At 29.2% G+C, this 26,796-nt stretch overlaps 1 protein-coding gene across 1 annotated transcript in view; it reads right to left on the bottom strand.

The window, feature by feature from the left end:
• The window catches only part of LOC129958230 (protein FAM91A1-like), a 68,991-nt gene that overhangs the window by 30,033 nt on the left and 12,162 nt on the right, over positions 1 to 26,796 (bottom strand). Inside the window, exons 5-11 of the mRNA XM_056070520.1 lie at positions 25,677 to 25,744; positions 19,811 to 19,933; positions 19,519 to 19,609; positions 19,246 to 19,308; positions 11,844 to 11,950; positions 9,895 to 9,933; positions 3,737 to 3,846 (exon numbers count right to left, since the gene is read on the bottom strand). Of these exons, the coding sequence (XP_055926495.1) occupies positions 3,737 to 3,846; positions 9,895 to 9,933; positions 11,844 to 11,950; positions 19,246 to 19,308; positions 19,519 to 19,609; positions 19,811 to 19,933; positions 25,677 to 25,744 (601 nt within the window). The remainder of the gene's footprint in view (positions 1 to 3,736; positions 3,847 to 9,894; positions 9,934 to 11,843; positions 11,951 to 19,245; positions 19,309 to 19,518; positions 19,610 to 19,810; positions 19,934 to 25,676; positions 25,745 to 26,796) is intronic.

Raw genomic sequence — 26,796 nt, 5'->3', positions numbered from 1 at the left:
ATTCATTCCCTGTGTCAATTTTCCGGTCTTCCTGCTTGACCTGCGAATGATGCTTTGGTTTTTTTGTATTTTTCTCAGCTGCGAGCTGCAGTGCCTATTTTCTGATTCCATTCCATCGTTTCTTTTTTAAATTATTGCCTTCAATATTAATATTACACTGTCCAGTTTTTTTAAGTTCAGGGCAGCTTGAGCTTTTGAAATCCAAATAAAATAATTAATTCCATTTAATTAAGGGGCATTTATCTGATCCATTTTAGAGTTTCAGTCTCGAACCACCAATTGTTTTCACGAAGAACCTTAAAGAGCCATAACCACGCTCTGTCACCAGTTACTGTTGCATAGAGTAAAGACAAAAAACAGGAGATCACACAGTATTTTGAGTATCATATGTATACAACTACCATTTTCGAGGGCTCGCAGGAGGAAATCTTCTGACTGAAAAAAGCAAGCAGCGTAATCACAAAGACATTCCAGAAAAACAGTTAGCTCGTTTCATCCCAACAACAACAATTGTCAAATTTCAATGTGGAAGGTGGAACCCTTAAATGGTTATTCAAAAAGCAATGTAAGAATAATACAAAATTACAATATTTTCAGCAAACCAGCTTTTGAAGCAAGGCGATTATGGCCTTTTAGAAACATTTAGGAATTAATTTCACATAATTTGGAAAATAAATGAAACACACATGCTTACAGACACATATATTTTTAATCAATTTAATTAGCGCAGTACAAACAAAACTTCTCTTTAAAATATCATTTAAAATTACTATGTTTCGCAGCATCATTTCAGAATTTCACACATGAGTAAAACTAAAATATTAAGTTTCAATTTCTCACGCTACAATACGAAATTAAAAGATAAACGTAAGCAAGAACGATTGTTAAATATCCCAATTGCGAAAACAATTAAACCCTTGTTCTCTAACTGAGGACTACCGAAACAGCTCGCGACTCCAATGAGGTCGCAGAAGAAAATTTTGAGGTCACATTACCGAAAAGTCTCATTTCAAGACATCACATCTCCAATCAAATAATAAAAATGAAAATAAAGAATTGCTTGAATTTCAGAACAGTATTCCTAAGACGCAGATCAATGAGGTCTAATTTCTTTTTAATCAACTTAATTCTCCCATAAATAAGGCCGAAATAATTCTCTAAGACCTTTTGGCAATGCAAATATCTAGGGTCTCTTTTCCTCTCCCTAACTTCTGAAACCAAATATTCTTTATTGGTTTTGATCTTCTATGTAGGCAGTTTTATGTAACAAATTCTAATAAACTAACAAAATATTTATAAAAAATTTTTTTGAGAGAACAAGTTTCAGTATTTCGCATACAAAAACAAAATCAAGACAAATTTAAAAACTATTTTAAAACTTTTCGACACAATCTAAAGTCAAGACAATTGAGAACAAATTTTGCAGACCATTAGTTTTTTATTATTATTTATTCTAAATTATGAGACTTTTATAAAAATTATGAGATGAAAAATAGGCCTACAATGTATGTGTATGCAGAATAATGATATGGAGAACTTATTAAACAATGCTTTTTTTTTCAAATTAATTTATTAATCAACCATTCTCAATTACAGCACCGCTCATAATTACATCAGAGACTATGGGTCTAAGTGGCAAGGCTTGTTTTAATTTCTAATCGCAGGAATAAACTATTTTAAAATGAATATGTTTGAACTAAATTGTTTTTTTTTTTACCACCCATTTCCAATTATTCCAAAATTCTGTCTGTCAATAAAAACTTATTATGTTCTCAAGAAAATTATATTAAACTATCTTAACTATGTAACATCTTTAAACTGGAGTAATTTATAATAATTCTATTCCCAATTTCACTAAGAAAAGAATTTTTCTAAAACCAAAAATGATCTGATTTAAGTACGAGAAGGAAATATCTAAGGAACATACTTTTAGTAATGGTTCCTACAAGCAGAGCGTTCAATTGTTTATTCACCTTTTTTTTCTTTGGGATTTATATTATCTGAAAAAATCTACTACAGGCATAAAATGAGGTAAAATAGCTTTATCTGACTCTCGGAAATCGCAAACTATAATTAACCACCCAATCAAATTTCGATTAGAAGTCAAATTGGGCTTTCAAACCTATCACATTTAGTTGACCACCGTAAAATGGTAAAACTTAATGTAAAAATTATCAAAAACATCACAGAGAAGTATGTAAAGTACTCATATGCTGTAAAAATTCAAGTGAATTTCTTGCATATTCCAATTATTTAAAAAGATTTTTCAATAAGTCTGATATGTCTTAAAAGCGAATAGTAGAAAATGTTTAGTTGAAAACGTAAATTTCAGTGCTAAAATTAAATTTTAAAATACAAAAATAGTTCCAGTTAGAATTTCAAAGCATGCAGAAATTTAAAATTACCTTTAACTACAACGGCTTCCCGATCCCACCCTTCAATATTTCTGCCAAGTTATGGATGTAGTGCATGCACTCATTATTCAAGCAAGATTTTCTGCTATGTGAACAACAGTATCTTCATTGGATTTAAATATAACAATAAAATGAGTTTCCTAAAAGTTGAAATTCATTTTTAAAAACATGAGATTTACATATGATATAACTAAATAAAAAGAAAATTTTCAAAAAGGTAATAATTAAAGGTCTGGTTTGCACAGAGCCAACAAATACGCATATAGACAAATAGACAGCGCTTTTCCTTATGTTTAAGCATCAAAATTTAGTTAAAATATCTATATGGACTATGATTTATGATGTATTATTTGATTATGAAATATGATTTATTGGACATTTATGACCGTACGGAAATGCCTTGTACGGATGAGTCCGAATACCGTGTCATCTAACATTTTTAATCACCTCGGAATTTTTATTCAATAGTGCATTTTAAATATATATTACAACGAAAAAAAATATCTGTACTTTTTTCATCCTATTGAGGATTATGAATTACGTACCAATACAATATACGACACGATATATACAGAGTATACGATAAGTATATGATATATACAGAGCAGGTACGACAATAATTTCGAACAGGACAGTGAATACTCTGGAACCAGCCATGTGTTCATAGGTACATAGGGATATAAAATATGCTAGTTTAGTATGCCCTATGGGTTTCTAAATTAATTATGCTCCCTTCCCACTCATACAAATGAAAATATCCAAATATATAGTTGTCATAGAATAATTTCGAACAATCAAAACTGAATTTCGAACAGTGAAAAGTTTTTTCAATAACTTTCCAAAATAAAAAATTCAATCTAAAGATAATTTTTTTAAAACATAAGATTTTAATTCCGCTCGGTAATCATGCAGATGGCTCATTTGATATCAAACTTGAGCACCCAAAATGCCAAAAATAATGCACTTAATTAAAAATTAAGCAAGCTCAAATTCACATTCTTAAAGAAAAATGTTCAAATAAATAACACACTCAGAAAATAAATAAACAGACACCGGAGTTTCAGAATTAAATGTTAGAAGTATTTCTTCTTTAAAGATGAAACAAAAGGAAAAAATAAGTTAAGAGACTTTTCACAATACTTTAGAGGGAAAAATAAGTTTATATTTAATTGTCATTAGATGAGAAATTCAGAATTCACGAATTTGAACAAGACTAAGAAGTTTTCACAAAGCTTTTCTTAAACCCCACAAAAGACAACATGTAGGAAATCAGAATTTACATAAAAAAGGTTTCTCATGTAAAAGAAATATATAATACTGACTTCGGTAACTTTGATGAAGATTGCCTTTGCCATGAAAGGTGCAAGTTAGGGAAGTCATCTTGACCTTTTTTCCGAGCGAATCCTAAACGACAATACATAGAGACGGCATTCTACAAAATAAATACATAAAAACATAATTAATTCACTAATAGTACATGTAAAAGAAATAATGAATATCTCGAAGCGTCAATACAATGATATCTTATGTTGATATTTCAAACAATTAAGTATCTAAAACTTTCTCAAAACTCATAAGCTATGAAGCATTTATATTATGTTCATGTTTTGTCAGAGTATTTACGGAATAAATTTCTATTCATAAAACAAATACAAATTAGTCATTACAAATGTTTTTTCTACCTATCTATTTATCACTATCAATAAAACGTCTTGCAAAGAAATATATATTGTAAGAAACCAAAAGCTGAAATGGTAATAATCGTCGAAAAATTCTAAAAATAGCATAAAATATTTTGACATTTAAATAAAAGTGATCTCAAGAAACTAAAGACTGAAAGAAAAGAGAGGATTTAATTTCAATAATAATGATTCCATGAAAAACTTAAATCTATATCCAGTCAGAATAGCTTTTCATTAAAATACTGAAAATTTAAAAGCATATAATTTTTGGCACTCATGCATTCAGATAGCAGTGAACCTATGTAAGCAAGATCAATTGCAGACTTGTATTACTGCATTACTTTCACTGATGATAAATCATGAGGATTCATTTCCTGGAAATGAAAGATGAAATGAAGAAAATTCTCATAAACAATATACTTCATGGAATACTGAAGAGAATCATTTAACACTTTCCTTAAAGAACAAAGTATCCCAAGGGAAATATCTGTTCTCCCAAATTCCCACTAAAATGATTAAGTAGAAAGGATAAATTGGAGAGATGTCAAAAATGATAAAATATATTTTTAATTAATCTAGCCTCCTTCCTAACTTTTAAGCAGAAGCAATAAACAGTTGAACTTAGGTTCACAATCATTTACCAAGGAAGGGCGTCAAGGAGAAATTTACTTCGTACGGACGTTTTTTTTATATATATCATCCCAAGTGTGTGATTTTTCGAAAATTTGGAACAAAAAAAACATGCGATTTAAAAGCCACTTAAAGTTTATGTCGCATGAGCATATTTTCATTGAATACTCTATAAAATCCAAAGCAGATCGATTGTATAAGAAATTTACAAAAGCAATAAAAACTAAGATCTGTAGTACTGATAACATTTTCAACATTTAAGAAACTGTCATTAGAAAGTTGGTTGTCAAATAATAATAACTACGCTTAGTTTCATTAGAACTTATAAATTAATAAAGGATGTCTCCAAATTAACGTAAGATTTGAATTTGCCACCATTCGTGCAGTAAAGTGTTGACAACCATATTAAAAACCATTTGAGAGCTGACAGTTTAAAATTAGTAAAAGTGGAGCGTAACACGATAGAACATGTTAACGCAAGATTTGAAAAACACAGTTTTTTTCCCTTTAAATTATAATATTGAATCGTAAAGTACACAGGATAGAGTTATCCATGGGATAACACATGGGATAAATGGCCTCCATGATTTTGCTGGCACATACACACTCTTATGTTGATATTTTCCATGACCATTTTGCATAAATGTGGCTGAATTTCGTTGATGCAGCGAAGGATTTCCTTCTTCAATGCACGCGTGCTTGTGGGCTTCTTGGCATATACCTTTGACTTCAAACAACTCCGCAAAAAGAAATCCAATGGTGTTAAATCACATGATCAAGAGGCCAATTCTCAAATTTTCGAACTGTGGCCGCAATACTTCATTATTTTTGAAATATTGTTCAACAATGAAAATACGTTGTTCTATCGTGTAACGCTTCCTTTTTACTAATCATAAACTATCAGTACTCAAATGGCTTTTTTAATAGGGATGCCAATACTTTACTGCATGAATGGTGGCAAGTTCAAATCGTGCGTTAATTTTGACACCTTTTACTTTAATTTAAAAGGAGTTCAAAATGTATATTATTCTAAAATATTACAAAGTAATTAAGTGCTTCTATTACAGAATATTAATCTGACGTAATAAATAACTTTAAAGTGATTTTTTTCTGTTTAAATTTTAATCAATTAAATGGAATGACATTGTAAATTTCATTTCAAATATTTATCAAAATAAAAGGCCTACTTCAATAAAATTATTTATTTTTTTGAGTAAAATCGAACATACCCGTATATATTTTCTAAACAACGGACAAGTAACATGAATTGTTTTATATGTTACTCTACAGTTCTTATTTTTATTTGATATGCGAATATGCTCTCTCTCGAGTGAAACTATTTTTTCACTCTGTTAGTGAATTATGCTTGTTATTTAGCGGTATTTAATTTTCATCAAATGCAGTTTTAAGAATTTAGTAAGTGGCAATGAACTTTTAATTACGGCGTAGAATCCAACAGAACTTTTTTTGGTGATATCATGTGCTTCATATATGTCATGTGCTTTGGTGATATAAGTGATAAATTTTTATCATCATTCGAAGTTAAGAGTTCAGTAATCCAGGTTCATTTTCAATAGAGAAATTTCTTTACTTTTATTTTAAAGTAAAAATGCCGTTTATGCTTTTAACTGTGCAGCAAGAACCAAGTTGTACACCAAGCCAACACCAAGTTGTTCCAAATTTCAATACTCCTTCAGCCACACCTGCATTCTTTAGATACTTGTTTCTGCAAAATTCCTTGGGAGGTTCCCGCGCTTTGAACATTTTAGGTGTCCTGCCTTCTCATTGGAGAATCTTTTAATAATTCATAAAAATAAAATAAAATAACATATCCAATATCCCACGTGGATACTATTTCGCCATGTCTACTAAATTATTAATAACATGCAGGATACAACTACCACCCAAATTAATCAATAATATCTACTAAATTATTGATAGCATGCAAGCTACAACTACCACCTAAATTAATCGACAATGTTGAAAATTCTTTTTGCATTTCATTAATTCAATAAGTCATAAAAATTCCAATTTGTTGATGGACAATACATCAAGAGAAATAAAGCTTTTCCCAAATCTAATTTTTCAGTAGAATTACCAATCGCATAGAACATCTTCATTTTTGGAATGACTCATGAAAGTCCAAGGCACTTACCTAGTTCCAATATCCTAGTTATTTTTTCATTCCAAAATAGAATGTGCACACAATCATTTACTTTCTTTGAAAAGACTTATTGAATGTTTTATCATATATTAGACTATAGACATATAATAAATGTCATCAAGATATTCAAATCAAACATTCACAATGAAAGAAACAACATAAAATGTAGTTAGGTAAAACTATGTACTGTAATTGGGTTAGGTATTTTGTAGACTCACAGGAGAATGTTCGCCATATTGCTACCCGAAAACATTTCTATGAATAAGTTTGAAATGTCCGTACAAGAACTCGATTTGAATAATGACTCTCCATACACATCACAGACCATTTCAATTCGGAATTTAATCATAGTAAAAACATAATGATTTGTTTAATAGTAATGTCTCAAGCTATACAGTCTGCTGAAGATTATTTGGCAAATGTGGTAATCCTAGTTGTTCCTCCTTTCTCCTATCTTTCCTCTGTATTGCACTTACAGAAAAGATAGGTGACAAAACTCTCATTCGGTGGTGTAAGAATATGGCGTCAGGAGCAAGATAAAAGTTTTTTGTTTTTTGTTTTTTTAATTTCAGTCGTTATTAGCATCTAAAAACAGCACTTTCACAAAAATTGACACAAATGTATTGTTTTGCATCATGATGTATCTATAACCGGCCCTTGCTCCATTGCCGATATACCTTTGCTCATATCAACATTCATTTTCTGTTGGTGAAATTCGCAAGGCAAAACCAAGTCACAACACTTTTGGAAATGTCCAATTATTCTCAATTTGCTTAAGGCGGCACAAGACAATATAAGCTACAAGTTATAAAACCGTAAGAAATTTGAACTACCTACCTAAGTCATATTAACAAATTTAATAATTACATTTTATAAGCCTTACTTAAAAAATATCTTAATTCCCATATATTTCAATTTTGACATGTTAATTTGAAACCATCTGCTTCTTAATTCGATGCTCATGTTCGATAAAGAACACAAAGTATTAATACAAATTTTCGCACACCTTTATCAATAAATAAGCTAAAATTCACACTATTCAAAAAATAGCAACAAAAAATCTTAAGGCTAGGATATTGACATGGCTTAAAGGTTAGGACACTGGCAGCAAAAAATAGTGAATAACTTAGCATTTTAAAAAGCTGCAAACAATTACGATTATATATTATACGTATAAACAGCATGTTTGACAATGTACAGGGTGGTTATAATTAAAGTGCAAGTGTTTGAAGGGCTATAAAAGAGAAACTACTTGGAGTATGTTGGAGAAATTTGGTATATATTATATTTATAACATGATGAAATGAATTACAGAATTAAAAAAAAAAACTTTTTTTTTTTTTTTTTTTGCAATGGATGGCGCTGAAGATTATTTAAACGTTGTTTTTGCTCTGTACTATGTCCAAATGAATACCACTTCAACTTTAAAATCATTATGGAAATAAAAGTCATGTACCTTTAAGCTATAGCCATAACTTTGTCAAAGGTAGAATGTACTCTATTAGTAAAATGTTATTACCAAAAGAATGGCAATTGTAGTGCTGCTTTGAAAGAATATCGCCGTCTTAAAGATTTGAGAAAAAGACCGATGTCTGTGAATGGCTTAAAGAAAATGATTAATAAATTTAAAGCTACTTAAGAATTCGGAGTGCTCCCTGGAGCTAGAGGAAGAAGATCTGTGAACCAGGAAGTTGTGGAAGAGATTAGGGAAGCAATTGATTCAGGGTTAGTGGATCAGCGATTTGTAAGCGCTAGAAGTGTAGCAAGGACTTTATTAAAACCATAGGCGACCGTACGCAAAGTCTTTCACTACGTTTTAAGCGTTTTATACGGATAGCGTATTTTTTACGCTATCCGTATAAAATTAAAATTTTGCAGCACTTGCAACCAGACGATCTACAAGAAAGAATTGATTTTGCCAAAATTGATGAAGATGAATCTTACGCCAACAGGGCTAGTTCGCTACACAGTAACAGACACTAGGTGCACTCAAATTTTAGAAAGCAATGTGATCCCTACTTTGCAAGACAAAAACTGCCTCAATTCAACAATATTCATGAAAGATGAAGCCTCAACTCACGTTGCTCATTGTGTTACACAACTGCATCACCAAACTTTTAGTTAGGATCGTATAGTTAGCACGTTTCCAAAATGCGTGGTCACCTCGTTCATCTGATTTGAATCCTTGCGATTTTTGGCTGTGGGGATATTTAAAAGATTGCGTCTACAAGGACAAACCTAACTCTTGCATTACTAGACATGTCCAAGAAATTCAGCAGGAAACATTAGGTGCTACTGTGGATCACGCTGTCTTGCGTCTACAGCATTTGACTGGACTTGAAGGATCCCATATTGAGCAAATATTGTAATAAATTAACTATTTCATATTTTAACAAGGAAAATGTTATAATTACAAAATATAAAATATTGTCATTAAAAAGCATTAAATATGAAATGAAATGTCATTAAATATTATCATTATGACAAAAAGTTGAAGTAATTTTTTTAATTGTGTAATTCATTTCCCCATGTTGTTAATATAACATATACCAAATTTCTTCAACATACTCTAAGTAGTTTTTCTTTTAAAGTCCTTCAAATACTTGCACTTTAATTATAATCACCCTGTATATAAACTGCATACAATAATAAAAATGACAAGGCTAATAAGTAACCCTGATAACATATATATAGATATAATAAAGCCCACATGATGAGCGAGCTCTTTGCAAAAGGAATTATTGTATTTTGCACATAGCACAGAACCAGACTTTCACATTATTTACATATATAGATACTAAACATACTTTTTTTTTTAGGTGCACACATTTAGACATTAATAACTATTTTACTGAAAAAGTTTCATAAAAATTTAAGTGCTGTTAAGAACCAGATAAACAAACATGAAGTACAATTTTAGGCTCTTTGCATAAATTATAAATCGTATATTTAGGTTTAAATATGAAAAAGAGTATGAATATACAACAGAATATAGAGGTCTTACCTTAACGAGTTCAAGATCAACCTGAAGAATATTTGCAAGCTGGAGAGAAAGGGCGGAAACCATAAGAACATTTTACAGTATCATCACAAAAACATATCAGGTTAAAACAGAGTAATTTTTAAAGATAAAATACAATTTTCTGTTAATCAATGTTTTATCTAACGATAACAGAAAACATTTTAATACACTACTTTTACCTTCATAAACAAGCACAAAACTTAATAAGGATAATTTAAAATTGCACTGATATCCATTCTGTTTTCATAATCGTTCTTTGATGATATTACTAAATTTCCTACACAGAAACTTAACAGAGTTGTAACAAAATTTGGCAAAACAAACAAATAATTCTGGTCATTTCGTTCAGAAATTTCTCTAATTACAGTTTTATTTATAATCAAATTTATGAATTCAACATGACAAACTTTGGATCATAGATCTGAAAAATTAAACCCACCTCCTCTCCTATTGCAACATACGCTTCTTAGAGGGTTTTAAAAAAAATGTTTCATTTGTATTGAGATGCGTAATAATAATTTTCAAAATGTGAATAAAAGCACAGAACTCTTTTCTTTTTTATTTTGCTTTAGAGTAAAAATTTATATCCAATTATAAAGTATGCATATAGTTCCAGCAAATATTTGCTACACATCAATAAATAGATTATACTATTGGATAAACGGTATCACCTTATCTTCTATTTGCAAAAAAATTCACTTCTGCAAAAATTTAGAATTACTTCATATGTATCATTCTCAATCTATAATCTATAAGTTATGGCCTAAATTGAAGAATTAAGAAATTCAGTTTAATTAAGAACATAGAATCTTTATTTTGATTCTCCTATAAATTACAGTCCAAGACAGAGTAAACTGTTACAGTAGCTGCAACATAATGTAATCACTGCATGACTTAAGAATTTTAACCAATTGATAACAATAACCGAATTGGGTAAATTCATCTATATTTTTATCACATTAAGGAGTTTTTTTAAAGTGCTTTACCTTGGGGCTATAATTAATTAATCTGAAAACTAACAATTGAAAAAATTCCTTAATTAATGCTCATCTACAATTATCCCTTAATAGTTCATTTGCATACTGTTGGTACTCAGTTTCTTGAATTTGTTGAATGACTCAACATATAGGTTTCAAATTATGAAATGCTTGACTCATTTCGGCATTTGTTGGAGACATTTCTTAAACGTCATCGTCCTCGTTGGAATCGTCAATGTTTATTGCTTGGTCACTCAAACAAGAAGCTCACAGTTTTTCAAAATTTAACAAAGAAAAAGAAGCAAAATTCACAGCTGCTCCACTATGTTGTGTTCACTCATTTTAGGTAAATTTTCAATTCTGCATCCAAAATTTTAAAATTTTTAATTTAGTCTTTAATATTCAAATCGGGGTTTTATTTATTTTGTTCATTATGCTTTTAAAATCCGATCACAGCAATATTGGGTTATGGTTGTTCAATAGATTTCAAGACAAATCTGGCCACGTAGCTGTTCGTTTAAACCAATTCAAATCATTCTAGTCCAGTCATAAGAATGTAAGCTCCATTCCACGGGGAAAATAACTCATAGGTGTTTACTTACAAGTGGAGCAAGAAATTCCACGAACACTTTAACCCCGATCTTTAACACTTGGTTGAAAATGAAGCATAGAATTTTAATAAAATAAAATGAATGATAACATAACCACTATTACATTAAGTGGCGCCCACTGTTGTGCATGGAAAGCTAGAATAAACCAATTCACTGGTGGATGACATACTTTGTGTTTCTCTGCAACTTAGTACTCTTCTCTATTGGAATTCGTGATTTAAGAAAAAGATACCAAACTGTTAAAGCTTTGATTTAGTTTTGGAATCAAAAATAAATCAAATCAAATAAAGAAAATGTATTTCAAACAGGCATAAAATTAGAAAAAGATATAAATTCAACTAACCTCTGCAACTGTAGTATGTTCATCAATTGAAACGAATATCTTATATAAGAGAGTCTCTAAATAATCGCCCAGAACTCGATTCATAACAAAACCTTCAAGAGGTGGAACTGTAGGTGCATTAAAAAATTTTATTACACATAAAAATGATGATTATAGTAATATGCCAGTGACAAATTTAAATGATACGCGATACAGGCAAAAATTACTTGGCGCGGCTAAATAATGAGAAAATAGAACATTAATATGTATTTACCATATAGTCCATAAATGCATGGTTAACTCAGACATATTATTTTAATCGCAATGATTCACCACGACTCATTCTTGACATTCGGGTCGTCTAATTCGATTATCCCTTTTTTGCTGTCGCTTATTGTAAAGTAGGGGCCATCTAATAAGATGGACGGCCCGCTATAATTAGATAGTATCTGTGAAGCACAAATGAGTTCTGTGACAATAAACGCGTTAACATATATATAACTAATATGATAGTTGATACTGGCACTTGTACACTTTAAAGAGGGAAGCCTTTGTTTTCAGTCAGAATTATGTATTTATATTTCTTATACCTTAAAATTGCAGCCATCATTAACACACTGAATGTCGTGGGATTCACCGGTGATCGGCATTCGATTATGGCGTCATGGAGACCACCGATACAAGCACGCCAAGATTTCTAGAACTACATAATTGAACAAATCTCAATACTTATAAATTTTTCATTATTATTATTACCATTATGGTGTGAAGAACTTAAAAAACATATAAAAATGATTTTATTCCTAAATAAAATATAGGCTCATTGTTCGCGCACATTGATGTGTATCGTATTGAAAGACTCGAAATAAAGCAGGGGTGACCCAATCGTGACACAATAAGTCACAACTATTTTAGTACACATTTATGTAGTTGTCCCCCTTAATTGTTTCTCTTTTTTTATTACACATTTTAAAAATTGCCTTTCTTGGCATTGCTTTTAACAAGGTGAATACCGAGGGGGTCATCGGTGACCTACACCAAATAAATTCATTGAAACAAGATTATATATCGTAATTATCTGCTGTAGATAATTCAACAATATGTGTATCGCATGATAAACTAATAGTGGCGTTACGGGCAAACTCTATAAAACTCATATGGCATTCAACGTGTTAATGCTCAGTAAAAATCTTTTTAACCAGCTAATGACTTCACAATAAATTAAATACGAATCATAAAGGATTCAGATCCTAAGAGATAAGTAATTAATTTTCAATTAACTGAATTTCATTAGATAGAAAACACACAATATGGATATAAAATTACCACTGAAATTTTAATAAACTGTTATGTTTTGAACGAATAAGTGGATTAAATGGACTTTACTTGAGATAGCAAAAATAGATATTTATTTACAGCTGCTAAAAGCAAAACAGTCTCCGGCAGATCAAACTAGTTCACTCACAGAGCAAAGAAAGAAATTTCAAAACACTACATCTCATATCGACTTAAATTCTCGGCCAAGTCTAGCGATTTCGTTTCCGTCAAAACATCGATGATCACCTGTCAAGCTTGGTCGTTGAAGGGGAAAAAAAAACTGTATAAAGACTTTTATAGACTCTCAAAAGACCAGAACTTTTTGAGAGAGTACAAATTCAGTGAAATCAAACCTCCAAATATATTACCAAAAAGTCTCAAACCTTCAATTTACAGAATTCATAACAACATTACAGAATTACCAAAAGGAAAATGAAAATTTTCAATACTGGATTGTGCCTTAAAATGCTTCCAGCTTCTTTACAAGTGTCAAAATTTAAAACCAAAACGGAAGTTAATATCAAATTAAAGCAATAACAAATTATACACTGAAAACATTATTTGTATGCATTTCTTAAGCAATAAAAATTAATTAAAATGATGACACCGAATTTCTTTCCACATAAGAACATCATGTTTGGTAGTGCTGAATAATAAAAAAAGCCACCAGTTATTTTAAACGTAAATTTAACAATTAATCATCAATAGATATAATATTTAAGAATTTGAATTACATAAATTGTGAGCTTTCTCTATTAAATGTTATTAAGAATTTTGAAGACACATGTATTAATTCAAACGATTGTGTTAATTTCATTCAATAACAGAATAATTCTTTCTTATATTAGGTATAAATCATGTTATCTAAAAAAAATCTCATTTTTTTATACATTTTTTAAAAAGGCAATACAATTAGCATTGCTGTGAATACTTAAAACAAATTTCTTTCAATAAGCAATATTTCCCAAATTATAAGATATTCGGAATTTTATGCATCTTTTTATAAAAATTGACAAACAATTTTCAAATGTCTTTCGACGAAAACTTTAACATTAAAAAAAAAAAAATAAACAAAAAATAAAGGTGTTTTTCATGAAAAGCAAAAGACAATTGTGGCAAACAAACTTTCTTAAAATGGTAATACAAAATCCGAATTATTTATATCATCAAACGTCACCAGTCTCTTAGTGTTCCAGGCGTATAAAATGACTTTATTGCTTTCTCTTAGGTCTCGGTCTATCACTGATTAGCACATAACCAAGATTATTAAATTTGACAAAAATATTAATGGATTTATTGAAAAATGTACAAAGTATTTCAATAAATTCTAATGGAAAAACATCCGAATGCAGTGGCGGATTTTGATAATATGAGGCCATAGGCACTGAAATATTTTGAGGCCCGTTCTCGGTGAATTCTATTGATGAAAAGAAAGTAGCATGGATCAACTTACTTCAGTTTTCATCTTTATCTTCATGTTTATTTTGTGATATCATTATATAATTGAAAGGCAATTCCTAGTGCATTTATAGCTTTTATTTCTAATTTGAACAGAGAATATACCTTTTATCGACACAATTTATATATTATAACATTTTTTTTAATGTTTTTACACCCACGGATTTTGGATTTTGTATTTTGTTATTAACACACACACACACATATATATATACTTAAAAGCAACAGTCATGGAGTTCCTTAATGACTTTTATTCTTCGTAATTTCAAGGAAATAGTTCAATTTTTATATCAATATTATTTGTCCAAACCCTGGTTTAGCGCGTTGTAGCGTACGAATTTGAAGGCAGAAAATAGGAAAGAAAGGCAATGAGAAAGTATTTTGAGGTGAAGTTTTAAAAAAGAGCTTGCAATCGTAGCGGCTTAATTCCGCAAGAAAAATAAGAGCTTGTAAAGCTGTGAAATTACAAATACAGTGAAATCAGAACACAACCGATTAAGAAATTATTACATTATATATCTTCGTCAGTTTCTTAATCTTGGATACATATGTATATAATCGAACAGATAAAAATAAGATATAATTATTTAATGCCTTTCATTTTTATTTTTTTAAGCTACACTTTAATAAAGTAAAAGAATAAAGTGACAGAGATTGTGATTTCCTTCGATATTTGCGTCCTTCTAAATCGGATGGACATATCAATGTATAAGAACTCGAATTTTATATAAAATTTAAAAATATTCTTACTAAATATATCATTTTTATTTTTCCTTATTTAATTTTTAAAATTAACAGAGCAATAAAATTAACAAAATTAATAACATTTAATTTTTAAAATTAATAAAAAAAATTAACAGAGAACTACAGTTTTAATATCAAGACCAAACACCAAATTATATTCATCTAAGTCATTGCTATCGCGTTGAATGGATTCAGAAGTACGGACCAACAGATGCTCAGTTCTTTGTAAGATTTAATTCTAAATCCAATAAGTATTTACAGTTTAGATGCTTATTTTGTGTACTAAATTTTATTCATAAAGATATTTACGTTTTGTAGTTTTCATATTCACTTGTTCTCGGACATGTAGACCGATAGATTTTAAGTCAAGAGATTTCATTAAAATTTGATGGAAATCTACAGATTCGATGAGGACCACTAATCAAATTTCATCATCGTTTTTGAGTTATCGTATTATTCATATAAACAGATATTCTGTCCTTTCCGAATTCCCAAACTGTCCTTTACGAATGCAGTGAAATCTGAGATGTTGCGATTTGTCTAAATGATGGGTTCGAATTTTTTTGACGATGAAAATATTTTCTATTGATGTACTTCGTTATAAGAGAAAATAAAAATGAGCTTGAATTCATAAATTACTAAATGTTTAATGAATTATAATAAATTTTATTATAAACAGAGGACTGCTAAGGGAAAATTTAATATTCTTTCTGTTCGAGCTAAAATAAACATTGTCAACTTCCTATAACCTGAAAATGGAATAGCATGTTCTACACTTTAGCTTATTTTCTGATAAAGAAAATAAAGGTAAATTTGAAAGGTAATTTTGAAAGAAAAATATAGAAAAAATATTAATGCCAAATAAATAAATTTAAATTTTAAAGAGATGTAGAAAAGCGCATATTGAATTAGATTAAATTTATATTTTTGATAGGTAAAAAAAGAAATGAAATAAATAAGAGTGAAATTTTGTAAACATAGAAAGGTATATTGAAAAGCAGCAAAATATCACTTTTCTTGTTTTTAATTGAGATAACTTGTGTATAATTTTTTGATAATACTATTTTAAATAAGTATGCACGACAGTTGACACACACTATTATTCAAATAATTCTATTTTAAAACAGAAAAAGATTTCTATCGATTTTTATAGCAAATTAGCTTTTCCTATATTTAAAAGGCTTTCTTACAAATAGCTTTTCCCTAGATTTAAATTTGGAGAAAACTAAACAAAAAGCAATTAAAGAATTTTTTACTTAAATATTATATTACCATTTGTAACTTATTGCATTTAGATTGTTTCCACTAATTAAAAAAATGGGTGATATTATTCTCACTAATTTAAATGATCTGACATTAAATGAAGGAAGTAGAAGTTTCCGGCTCTGAAAGGGAAGTGCTCGGTTTGAGCAATGACGACACTTTTAGAAAAAAACAAAAGACAGAATCTCCTTAATACCGGCAATTCTGATTCTAGCAGAAAAGAAAAATAGGACTGTAACAGCAGAATTTGATAATTAATGTAAATGATTACTTCTCAAAATTAATCCCGTTCAGTTAAACAAAAGACTAATCAATATTCTTTTTATGCTAATAGTTTAAAAGATAATAGCCGTATCGATGACAGCGGCTACGTGCAATAAAAACAGTAAAAATTTAGCTATATAAATTGTATTTTACCATAAAAAAATTAAAAATATTTAAAAGTATTCTTTCACAATAAACATAAACTGACATAATGGTGGACTGCCTCATAGTTTTATTTTTCGATAACTTTCGAAATGGGAGTAGTAGGGGAAGAGAAGCATCATTGACGACTTTTCTATCATGATCTTTCAAGTGAAATAGAAACTGTCGAAATCGAAGCAGCAACTGAGGCTCGGTGAATTATGATATTCGTCGAAATAAATTTTGAGACCCCTATAGATTTCACGGCATGAGGCGACCACCTCCATCGCCTGTGCACAAGTCACACAAACTTACTAGACAGCAAATGAGAATTAGATGTGTGACACTTTTCAACATACTACATTCCCTTTAAAATGATACGTAACACTATCACAAATCGTTAAAATGAAATGTAGCATTTTTGTTATTATAAATTAACAAAAGAAGTTAACTAACATCTTTAGAGAAGTTAGTTTAGAAAAGTTTTTAAACAAAACATGCTAAAAATTTTTAAATTAAGGTTTAGAAACTGACTTTCAGTACAGTACAATTACTATAACACACAATTAATTAGCATTCATATTTTTGAAATGAACAGTCAAAGAAATAATGTTTGTATACATTTAAATATTTTCAACTTATTTCGTTTTGACGACTAACATTTTCTCTTAAAGCAGGTAAAACTGTAATTGGGAAAACAATTAAATATAATGGTGATAATGAAAAAAATATTTATAGATGTAGCAATAATCTTGTTTAAAAATTCAAAAAGGTGATGTAAATTTGATAAGAATTTCGTGTATTAAAAGTGCACACACATACAGGGTGATTAAAAAAACGTTTACAAAATGACATGACAAATCAGACATACAACAATGATCAAAAATAACATACGAACATAGGGTCGCAAACGCAACTAGAGAGCGTGGCTATACAAAGAAGAGCTGCGCAAACGGATATTATCTTCTTTCGAGCCATGGATGCGTTGGGAGTAACATGGATAGTTACTGGTACCGTGAAATGGCTGAAGGTACCTTTGTATCAAGATATCGTGAGAAATATCCTGATAGAAGGGTACCTTGCCTCTTTGCATCGACGACTGTACGAAACCGGCTCGTTGCAGTCGGATGCTGATCGCCAGCGAACAACTCGGGCAGCTGTTGCAAAAGAATGCGTTCTCCAAGAACTGGAGAGTAATCCTTCAACAAATACACGAGTTGTATCCTGAGACACCCATATCCCCCACCCTACCATCTGACGCACTGTACACGATGAAGGACAGCATCCTTTCTTTTCATTTACAACGCATCCCGGCATTGGAAGCGGAAGACTACAACAAACGCAAGGAATTTGCGCGATGATTTTTGCAAGAAAATGCTGCAGACCGAAACTTCACATCAAATACACGGATGAGGCGGCGTTCTCACTAGAGGGCATGATGAACGCTCACAACTTGCATATTTGAACGGATGAAAACCCACATGCAATACGTACGCATGTCTCACAACGCAAATGTACTATTAACGCGTGGGTTTGCATTTTAACAGACAGTTTATTTGGTCCGTGTATTCTCCCTGAACTTGATGGTTGCATTTTACTAGCATTCTTGCAAGAGGTTTTGCCAGAAATGCTGAATGTTCCTATGCCTATTCGTCGACGCTTTCGATTTCAGTAGATAAGTCAGAATATATGTGCATATATATAACTACACGATGGATTGCTCGCGGTGGACCAACCGCATTCATGGCCAACACGATCACCAAATCTGCCTAAAATTGATTTTCTTTTTATGAGTGTTTTGTAAAGGGCTTGCGTATGAAACACCTCTTTCATCGCCGGAAAACTTGGTAGAAAAAATTGTTACACCTGCTATTTTTGAGCGCTGTTCAATGAAGCGTCGATGTCAGATATGTCTCAATGCATCTATCAAAAAACTTTGAGCATCTAATGCAGCAGTATAGGTCCTACACTTTTAGCATGCGACTAATATAAAAAATGATCTAGAATGGTTCTGTTTTTTGTCTTTGAATTATGAATGATTTTAAACGACCTCTAGCGGCTGCGGATAGCATTTGCGATTCTACTTGATTTTTTAACCTTTCTGGATAACCTGATTTGATATGTCATTTTGTAAAAGTTTTTTTTAATCTACCTGTATACATATTTGTATACATTGTATACATATACAAACATACAAATATGTTCGCATATACAATTATAAACTGTAATAACATACCACAAATGCAATCATCATCTTCTATGGGCACATCAAGATAAACTAAACCTCTTCTATAAAGCCCTGTAGGCAAATAAATGTGATTATGATTAACACAAAGGAATGAATACAAAGAATTTGGACCATAGAAGTTAAAATTTTCAGTTCACAAATTGATGGAATCATAACAAAGTATCCAAAATATTTCATTAAAAAAGTAGTTGTGAAAAATTACTGCAAAGTTTTAAATCTGAGTTTTATAAATGCCACATATTGAAATAGGGAAAGTTTTACCTTTCACATCCTTTGCATCTAGTTCACCAGCCTTTTGAGCTCCAAAGTCAATGATTTTATCAATAATTAATTTTTCATTGTCTGGAATTATCTAAAATATTGAATTAGAGAGTTTTGATTAATCACTTCCTCTGACTGAAGGAAAAATGCATAATGAAATTTTTAAAAATACATTTAAATATTTTGAAATAACACAATGTACATAAAATAGTCTGCAAATAAGTTCAAAGTGAATAATTTTAAAACTTGGATTATTCAACACAGAATTATAAAAATTTGAAGAACAGCATACCTTAATGTCGTCTTCAGTGACATAACCAACATAAACGATCCACCATGGTTCGATTACTAACCCAGAAACAGGTTTTGGAGGAAGTAATTCACGAATTGGTTTCCGACGGACACCAAAAAATTTCTATAACAAAATTAATTTTTAGAAAACTTGAAGAAAGTAATAAGTGCATAATATTATTTTTATCTTATGTAATGAATGAGATTAAAAATTCAACACTAATTCAGACGAATTATAAAGAAGAGTTCTTCATTAGGAATTCATTTTATATCTATCTGATTATATAAAAATAACGATTTCATAATATATATATTAATTAAGGTGCAAAACAAATTGAAATTACATTGATAAACACAGGCAGACTTATTAAAACAGCTTTGCTCCTCCTTAAATTTTAGTGTGAATCAAAAGTAATGAAGAATTATTAATGGCTTTTAAATTATAGCAAATACTTTCTTAAAATATAAGAAAGCAGTTTCATATCAAAACAAAGAAGAAATTTCCAGAAAATAATATATTTTTTTATTTATTATATGGCTAAAATATTTCAAATCATAAGTGCTACTCAACAATAATTTTACTATTTAATTTTTATGTTTAAAAGAAAGGGTATTCTAATTTTTTATGTACTTTAATAGCTTACTTATGATACAAAATAAACAAATCTAAGCATATGATATCTTAATAACTTTATTGCATTTAACAGACATTTCTGTAATTTGTAATTAACAAGCAATGAATATAAAACTCAGAGAAAGTGAACAATTTCATTCTAATATGTGATTACTGCTAGGCCTATCTAAATATTTAACCACTAAACCGGTACTGAAAATAAAAATAAAATTGCATCATAAATTAATAGAATTATAAATATTTAAATACAAGTCCAAAGAGTAAACTGTTCTTAAAATTAGCAATCTGTTTAACTTTTGAATTATAAAATATTAAGATTACAGTATGTATATACAATGAATTAGCAAAATCATTAGTTAAGTAATTACTTTTTATAATATACCAGAATATAAATTACTCATTAGCTTGTTACACTATACTCCAAGAGACATATCCGGTAAAATAATTATTTTTAATATCATATTAATTTGAAGTTTATCATTCCTTTATAATCTTGCTTAATAAATAAATGCTAATATTTCAATGCGATGAAATCATTAACTAATAATAACAGTTAATTTTTCAAGATTTTATTATTTAAAAAATAAATATATTTCACAAAATTGCTAAAAAAGATAAAGGAAAATACATCATTAACTTTTTGATTAAATTAAAAATAAGAAACTAATTGATCAGATATTTTACGGGGGCGGGGCCATAGAATATGCACTACCTAGAACAACAAAATGTCTAAATCTGCCAATAGCCTAGTGCAAGTTAAATCTATAAAAAATCAAAGCCACTTCATACAGCATGTAGTGACAATTTAAAAAGGGAAGGGACATCAATCACAATTCAAAATTACATACGCTATCTAAAAATAACCCAGGTATAACCTGAAAATGGGATGTTAATCTAAGTGAACTATACTAACAATTTTATTTAGTATAAAAAATTAATTCTTTTGTGTAACATAAAATAGCAGTTTTCATAAAATATCATTCAAGGCTGGTTTGTATATAAAGAGGGAGATCATTTCTAACGAAATATTTTGGTTGTTTGCAGTCATAATCATTTTCCTACACATATTTTAATGTGATTTTCAGAGTTTTGCTTCCTTAAAAAAAGGCTTCAAATTCTTTAAAAAAATTCCTTTACTAATAGAAAGAACAAATTTTTATAAATTTCAATCAAAAATATTCAGGAAGAATTAAAACTCAAGTAAGCAAGGGGAGGAGAACAGATTCTCCTACTCATTCAACACATTGATTCTTTGCGACAATAAGACATGAGTTTACAAATGAGAAAAAGAATCACAAAATGGAACTAAAAACATTCAATAAAAGAAGGTAATTATATTCTGTGCTTAGTAGAAGTTAGGAAAGAAAACTCATCAGAATTAATGTTTCTAATTTTGTTTAATAATAAGCTGCATATTTAAAAGTAAAAAACTAAATAAATGGTACATTTTATCCAAAATCTAAATAAATAATCAAAAATAAGAATTACAAATTATATGGCTTTAATCCAGTAATTTTTTTCTCATTTTTTGAGGTGTGAACGATCTGAACCAATTAGGCATGCCACTGTAATTATACTGGGAACAGGGATGTGATTGACCAAAAGGCAAAAAAGTGGAAATCAAAAAAAGCGACATGAAACAATGTAAGATGGAAAAACACAAAAAAAATATTAATTAAATAGTTCATTATAGAAACAATTATCAAAACTACAACTCAACTAACATTTATATTCATTTCAAAATATTTATAAAAGCAGGAAATTAACAGCATATGATTTTCCCAAAGAACTTTAAGAAGTACTTTGTCTAGAACAAATTTAAATGTATACAGGGCAACAAATATGAGGGAAAAGTCAGTATATTTTTTTAACATACCTCACTAGCATATTTCAGCAAACATTTCTATAGTAGTCAATGGATCATTGCAGAATATCTTGGACCCATTACTAGGATTTTGTTTTGATTTTTACTTCATTTACATGACTCAATAGTATTTCATAGTTTGCTTTTGAGTATCAGTCACATTGGTACAAGTAACTTTATTTTGTATATAAGATGGAGAAATGGAAAAAAACTTTGAGACTTAGAACCTTATTTTTAAAAGATGAATATTTCTCTGCAATTCAGCAGCTTTGCTAGATATTTTCTTTGCAGTTTTCTTTGACACTAGTTTTTTTCCTTGGACTTGACAGTCACAAATTTTGTCTGTGTGTGCTCTAAGAACTTCTGCCCTGTAGTTCCTTGCTGCTGAATTCATGATTTACAGACTTCTGTCCATTTTATCTTTAAGATAACCCTTTTTATACAATTCAACAGCAGATTTCTTTGAAAGTAGAAAAAGATAGAAACGCCAAAAAAGAAGGGGGGGGGGAGCGTATCCGCAGAAAAATCATATGCTATGGAAAAGAATTTTTCAGCTGTGTGAATGTATCAATGAAAGACTTAACCATTTGATAATAAAAAATCTCTTGTTTAGACCTTCGCTTTTAATAAATACTGTTTCTTCAATTAAAGCATATGCTCACAGTTTAATATTGTTCATTGTAAAAAAATTAATAAGTTTAATAGAATATTAAAAAAAAGAAACTAAAACACATTTTAAAAAATCTGTTTGTTAGGAAGAGGCTTAAAGGACACATGTGTTCAAGGCCTCCTTTTGTTTATACACGACTACTTCGATTTCTATGTTTTGTTCTGAAGAGCAAATGTAATGCAAAGTTCAAGATGTTTGGTTGTTTGTGCTAGATCAGGAAATCAAATCATCTTTGTGAGAAAATGATAGTTCTAATAGATTGTTGAAGAATCCAGGCAAAAAAAAATGAATATAAATTCGTCCAAGAAATTCGGCAACGAAAATACGAATCACCCAAAGGATGAAATGGATTCCAAAGAGCTTCAATAGTGCACATGTACTGCACGACAAATTTTGTTATTGGGAAATATTAAGCATTCTTAGTAATACAATAACAATGGATTAGATTTGTTCTTCACCTGAAGCCAATGAAGAGTTTGAAAAAGGTAAAGGTTTTTATATTACCATTTAGTAACATTATCAGAAGAGATAGGTGAATTATGCAGTTTAAATCGAAAATTTGAATATAGGGTAGTTACTGGTTATGATTTTATTCAGATATTAAAATTCAGAATAATAATACTCAACATGAAGCTTCATTATTTCAAGGATGATGATCACAAATTCCAAATTGTTATATTGCAGTACACAAATAACTTAAACATTAGCCTTAAAAATAAAATAAAAGCAAAAGCAAACAAATGTCATTAAAGTTAATGAAAATTATCTTCTTGAAAAAAAAAAAAAAAAGAATTTGCCATTTTTTCAACAACTATTCAGTGGCAGACTTCCAACTGAGCAAACAAAGCATCTTCCTTAGAATAGTGGATGATGAGGAATTGCAAGCCAGTATATTAAAAAATATTAGTCTAATGTGCCAAATATATAAATTTGAAAAAATTAAAATTCATGAATTGTAAAATGACAGATAACTGCGTGTGTTTACATTTAATTATGAAAATCATTATTAAATAAATTAAATTGGAAATAATTACACAGTATATTGAAATATTCACTTTGACTGTTTCCAATATTTTCCAATTGATAAGCCCTGTTAAATAATTCTTACTATTACATTTGTTAGTTTGCAGTAATTTATCATAACAGTCAAATATTTGTAAGTAAGGAAAGAAATAAGTATGGTAATTTTTCAAGGATTTTATTACTTTATATTTAAACATAACATGAAAAATTACTAAATTCCACACTTATTTTGAACTAAAAATAAGTGTGGAATAAGTTAGTATTTCCACTAAATTTTGAACACTTATTAAAGAAGAGTTATTATAAAACTCAATCCATACAGACTACGGCTGCAAATGGAAAATTCGCCAACTTTTCACACATAATTGTGTTTGAAGATTTTAGAAACTTCAATTAATGAGTGTAGCAGAAACTATTGTCATGATAAAATCCTATATCTCCTCATGCATTGACCAAAAATTCTGGAAATAGACAGTAATTATATTAATGATATAATATATTCAGAAATCTTTACAATATCTTTCCTTGACTGCTTTTTTGTAATTATCTCATTTACAACTCATGCAAAATAATATTAACTTTAATGGGTATAATTAACCCTTATGTTCATTTTGTATAGTATACCACACATAAAACTTTATAAAAATATACTACCACTATAAAATAATTTTTAACTTAGTTTTATTAAACGATTTGTATTACACGATTTTTTTATTTATTTTTTGATGTTTTTTATAGCGTAAAGAAGCTACCTATATACATTTTTTTTTTTTGCTTTCCTTAAAAAAAGCAATCTTGCCACAACAAGGGTTAATATCAATTTTTTATAATAGATTTCATATAATTTTTTATTGCCAATAATCATTTTTAACACTTTCTGTATCAAATAAATTCCTTATTTTTTGTAAATTGTTAGTCTTCTCTCATGCAATACAATTTTATTATTTTTAAAAAGTTTTATTAAGAGGAAAAAAAATAAACTCAACATTCACATCAAAATCTTTAATTTTAAATGTTTCAAGCCATAATGTATTATTTAAATTCAAAATTGTTGAATTAAATTATGGCATATATTCATTACTGTTATACCAAAAACCACACATTGCAAAGCATCTAAAATGTTGATGCAGCACCAGGAACATTTCGTGACAATATAAAACAATCATATATAACATACAATAATGTGAATGCCATCCAAATAATTGCAATTTACTCTAGAAAATTTAACCTAGATGCTATCTGAAGGGAAATTAAAGCCCAATTAAACATCAGTTTAAAATTGATTCAAATTCAAAGAAAATAATCATCAAAACATTTATCACTTAAGAAGATAAAAACTAAGTTTTCTTAAATGACTCTGTCTTTAGAATTTTCTGAATTTTCAAAACTACAACAAAATAAAAAAAAAATAAAGTCAGAGAAGTTTACTTCTGTGTTACCATATAAAAGTTTCAAGATTTCACAAGTATTCAGGTTTCAAGTTTTTAACACAGATTTCCAGAACTATGTATTATTCTACCATCAAATTTTAAGATCAATTTTCAGAAATGAATTTTATCCGAAAAACTTCTGAAGAGCAAAAAGTAAGGGGAAATGTTTCTTTCACAATTACAATAGAGACAAATTTATGAAACACATAAATTAAAATAAAATTCGGATAAAACTGAAAAACTAACTTTAGAAGAGCGGCATTGGTTCATAAGCTCAATGTATTGATTTCTGCCAATTCCTAATAACCTTAAACCTATAAAAAATAAAATACTTTTTAACAACTAATTAATATATATTAATCAAAGAACTTTCAATATTTCAAATTCAAAGACAAAGCACAAATAATTCACTCATGTTTAGTTACATATAAAAGCAAGTTTTCTATACATGAGTACACAAAATGCTTGAAAAACAATTATTTCAGCTTTAATTCCTTAAACACTGATTCTAAACATACACATCAGATAGAAAAATTAATAAAAAAGGTGCAAAATTTTATCATATCCAGAAAAAAATGATGTGATTAATGCTTTAAGGAATGCAAAATTTATATTTCCATATAGTCTTCAAACAAAAAATTTATTTTCCCAAAACAACAATAACAAAGAAAAATTCAGAATTATATCAAGAAAAGTAATAATATATTTAATACAAGATATTGAGGGGTTAATCACAAAATGTTAATAATTCAGGTATAAATAAAAGTTGTATATATAATGCTGCATGTTCATGCAAATAATATCCACCTCAGATGGATATGTGACAATCATTTCAATAAATATTTATTATTTCTGTTAAACTTATGTGAGTGTAATTTGTATCAGCAGTATGAGAACAGTCTTTTGAAGTATTGCCTCAAAACCAATATTTTTTCTTATAATTTACAGTTAAGTCAGAAATAAACAACTGAGATAGGATAGAAGGCAAAAAAAAAATAATTAATAAGGCTAAGATATGGGGGTGCAGAAATGACTTTCACTTTAGCACACAACTGATTTTAGCTAGGTCTTCAGTCAGCACTCTCGCAACACCACTGAAGATAAAACAGAGAATAATATTATTGCCATCATGAAACAAATCATTTAATTATTACTGAACAAAAAGCATTACAAAGCATGATTACTTTATTATTTTTACTTATTTATTTTTGCAAATTCATATATTTTGGCTTCAACTTCTGCAGATTTTTTCAGTAATCAGCTGCTTTTTTTTTTTTTTTTTTTTTTTTAACAATTTCAATTTCAATGTTGCTTCAGTTTGTTGAACTGCTTTTCTTTATCTTTTCGGTGAACTTCTTTCTGCCTC

Source organism: Argiope bruennichi, chromosome X1, assembly GCF_947563725.1.
Source record: "Argiope bruennichi chromosome X1, qqArgBrue1.1, whole genome shotgun sequence".
NCBI classification, from domain to species: Eukaryota; Metazoa; Arthropoda; class Arachnida; order Araneae; family Araneidae; genus Argiope; species Argiope bruennichi.
Note: the sequence above shows the minus strand (reverse complement) of the source record. Positions and strands in the feature narration are given on the sequence as shown.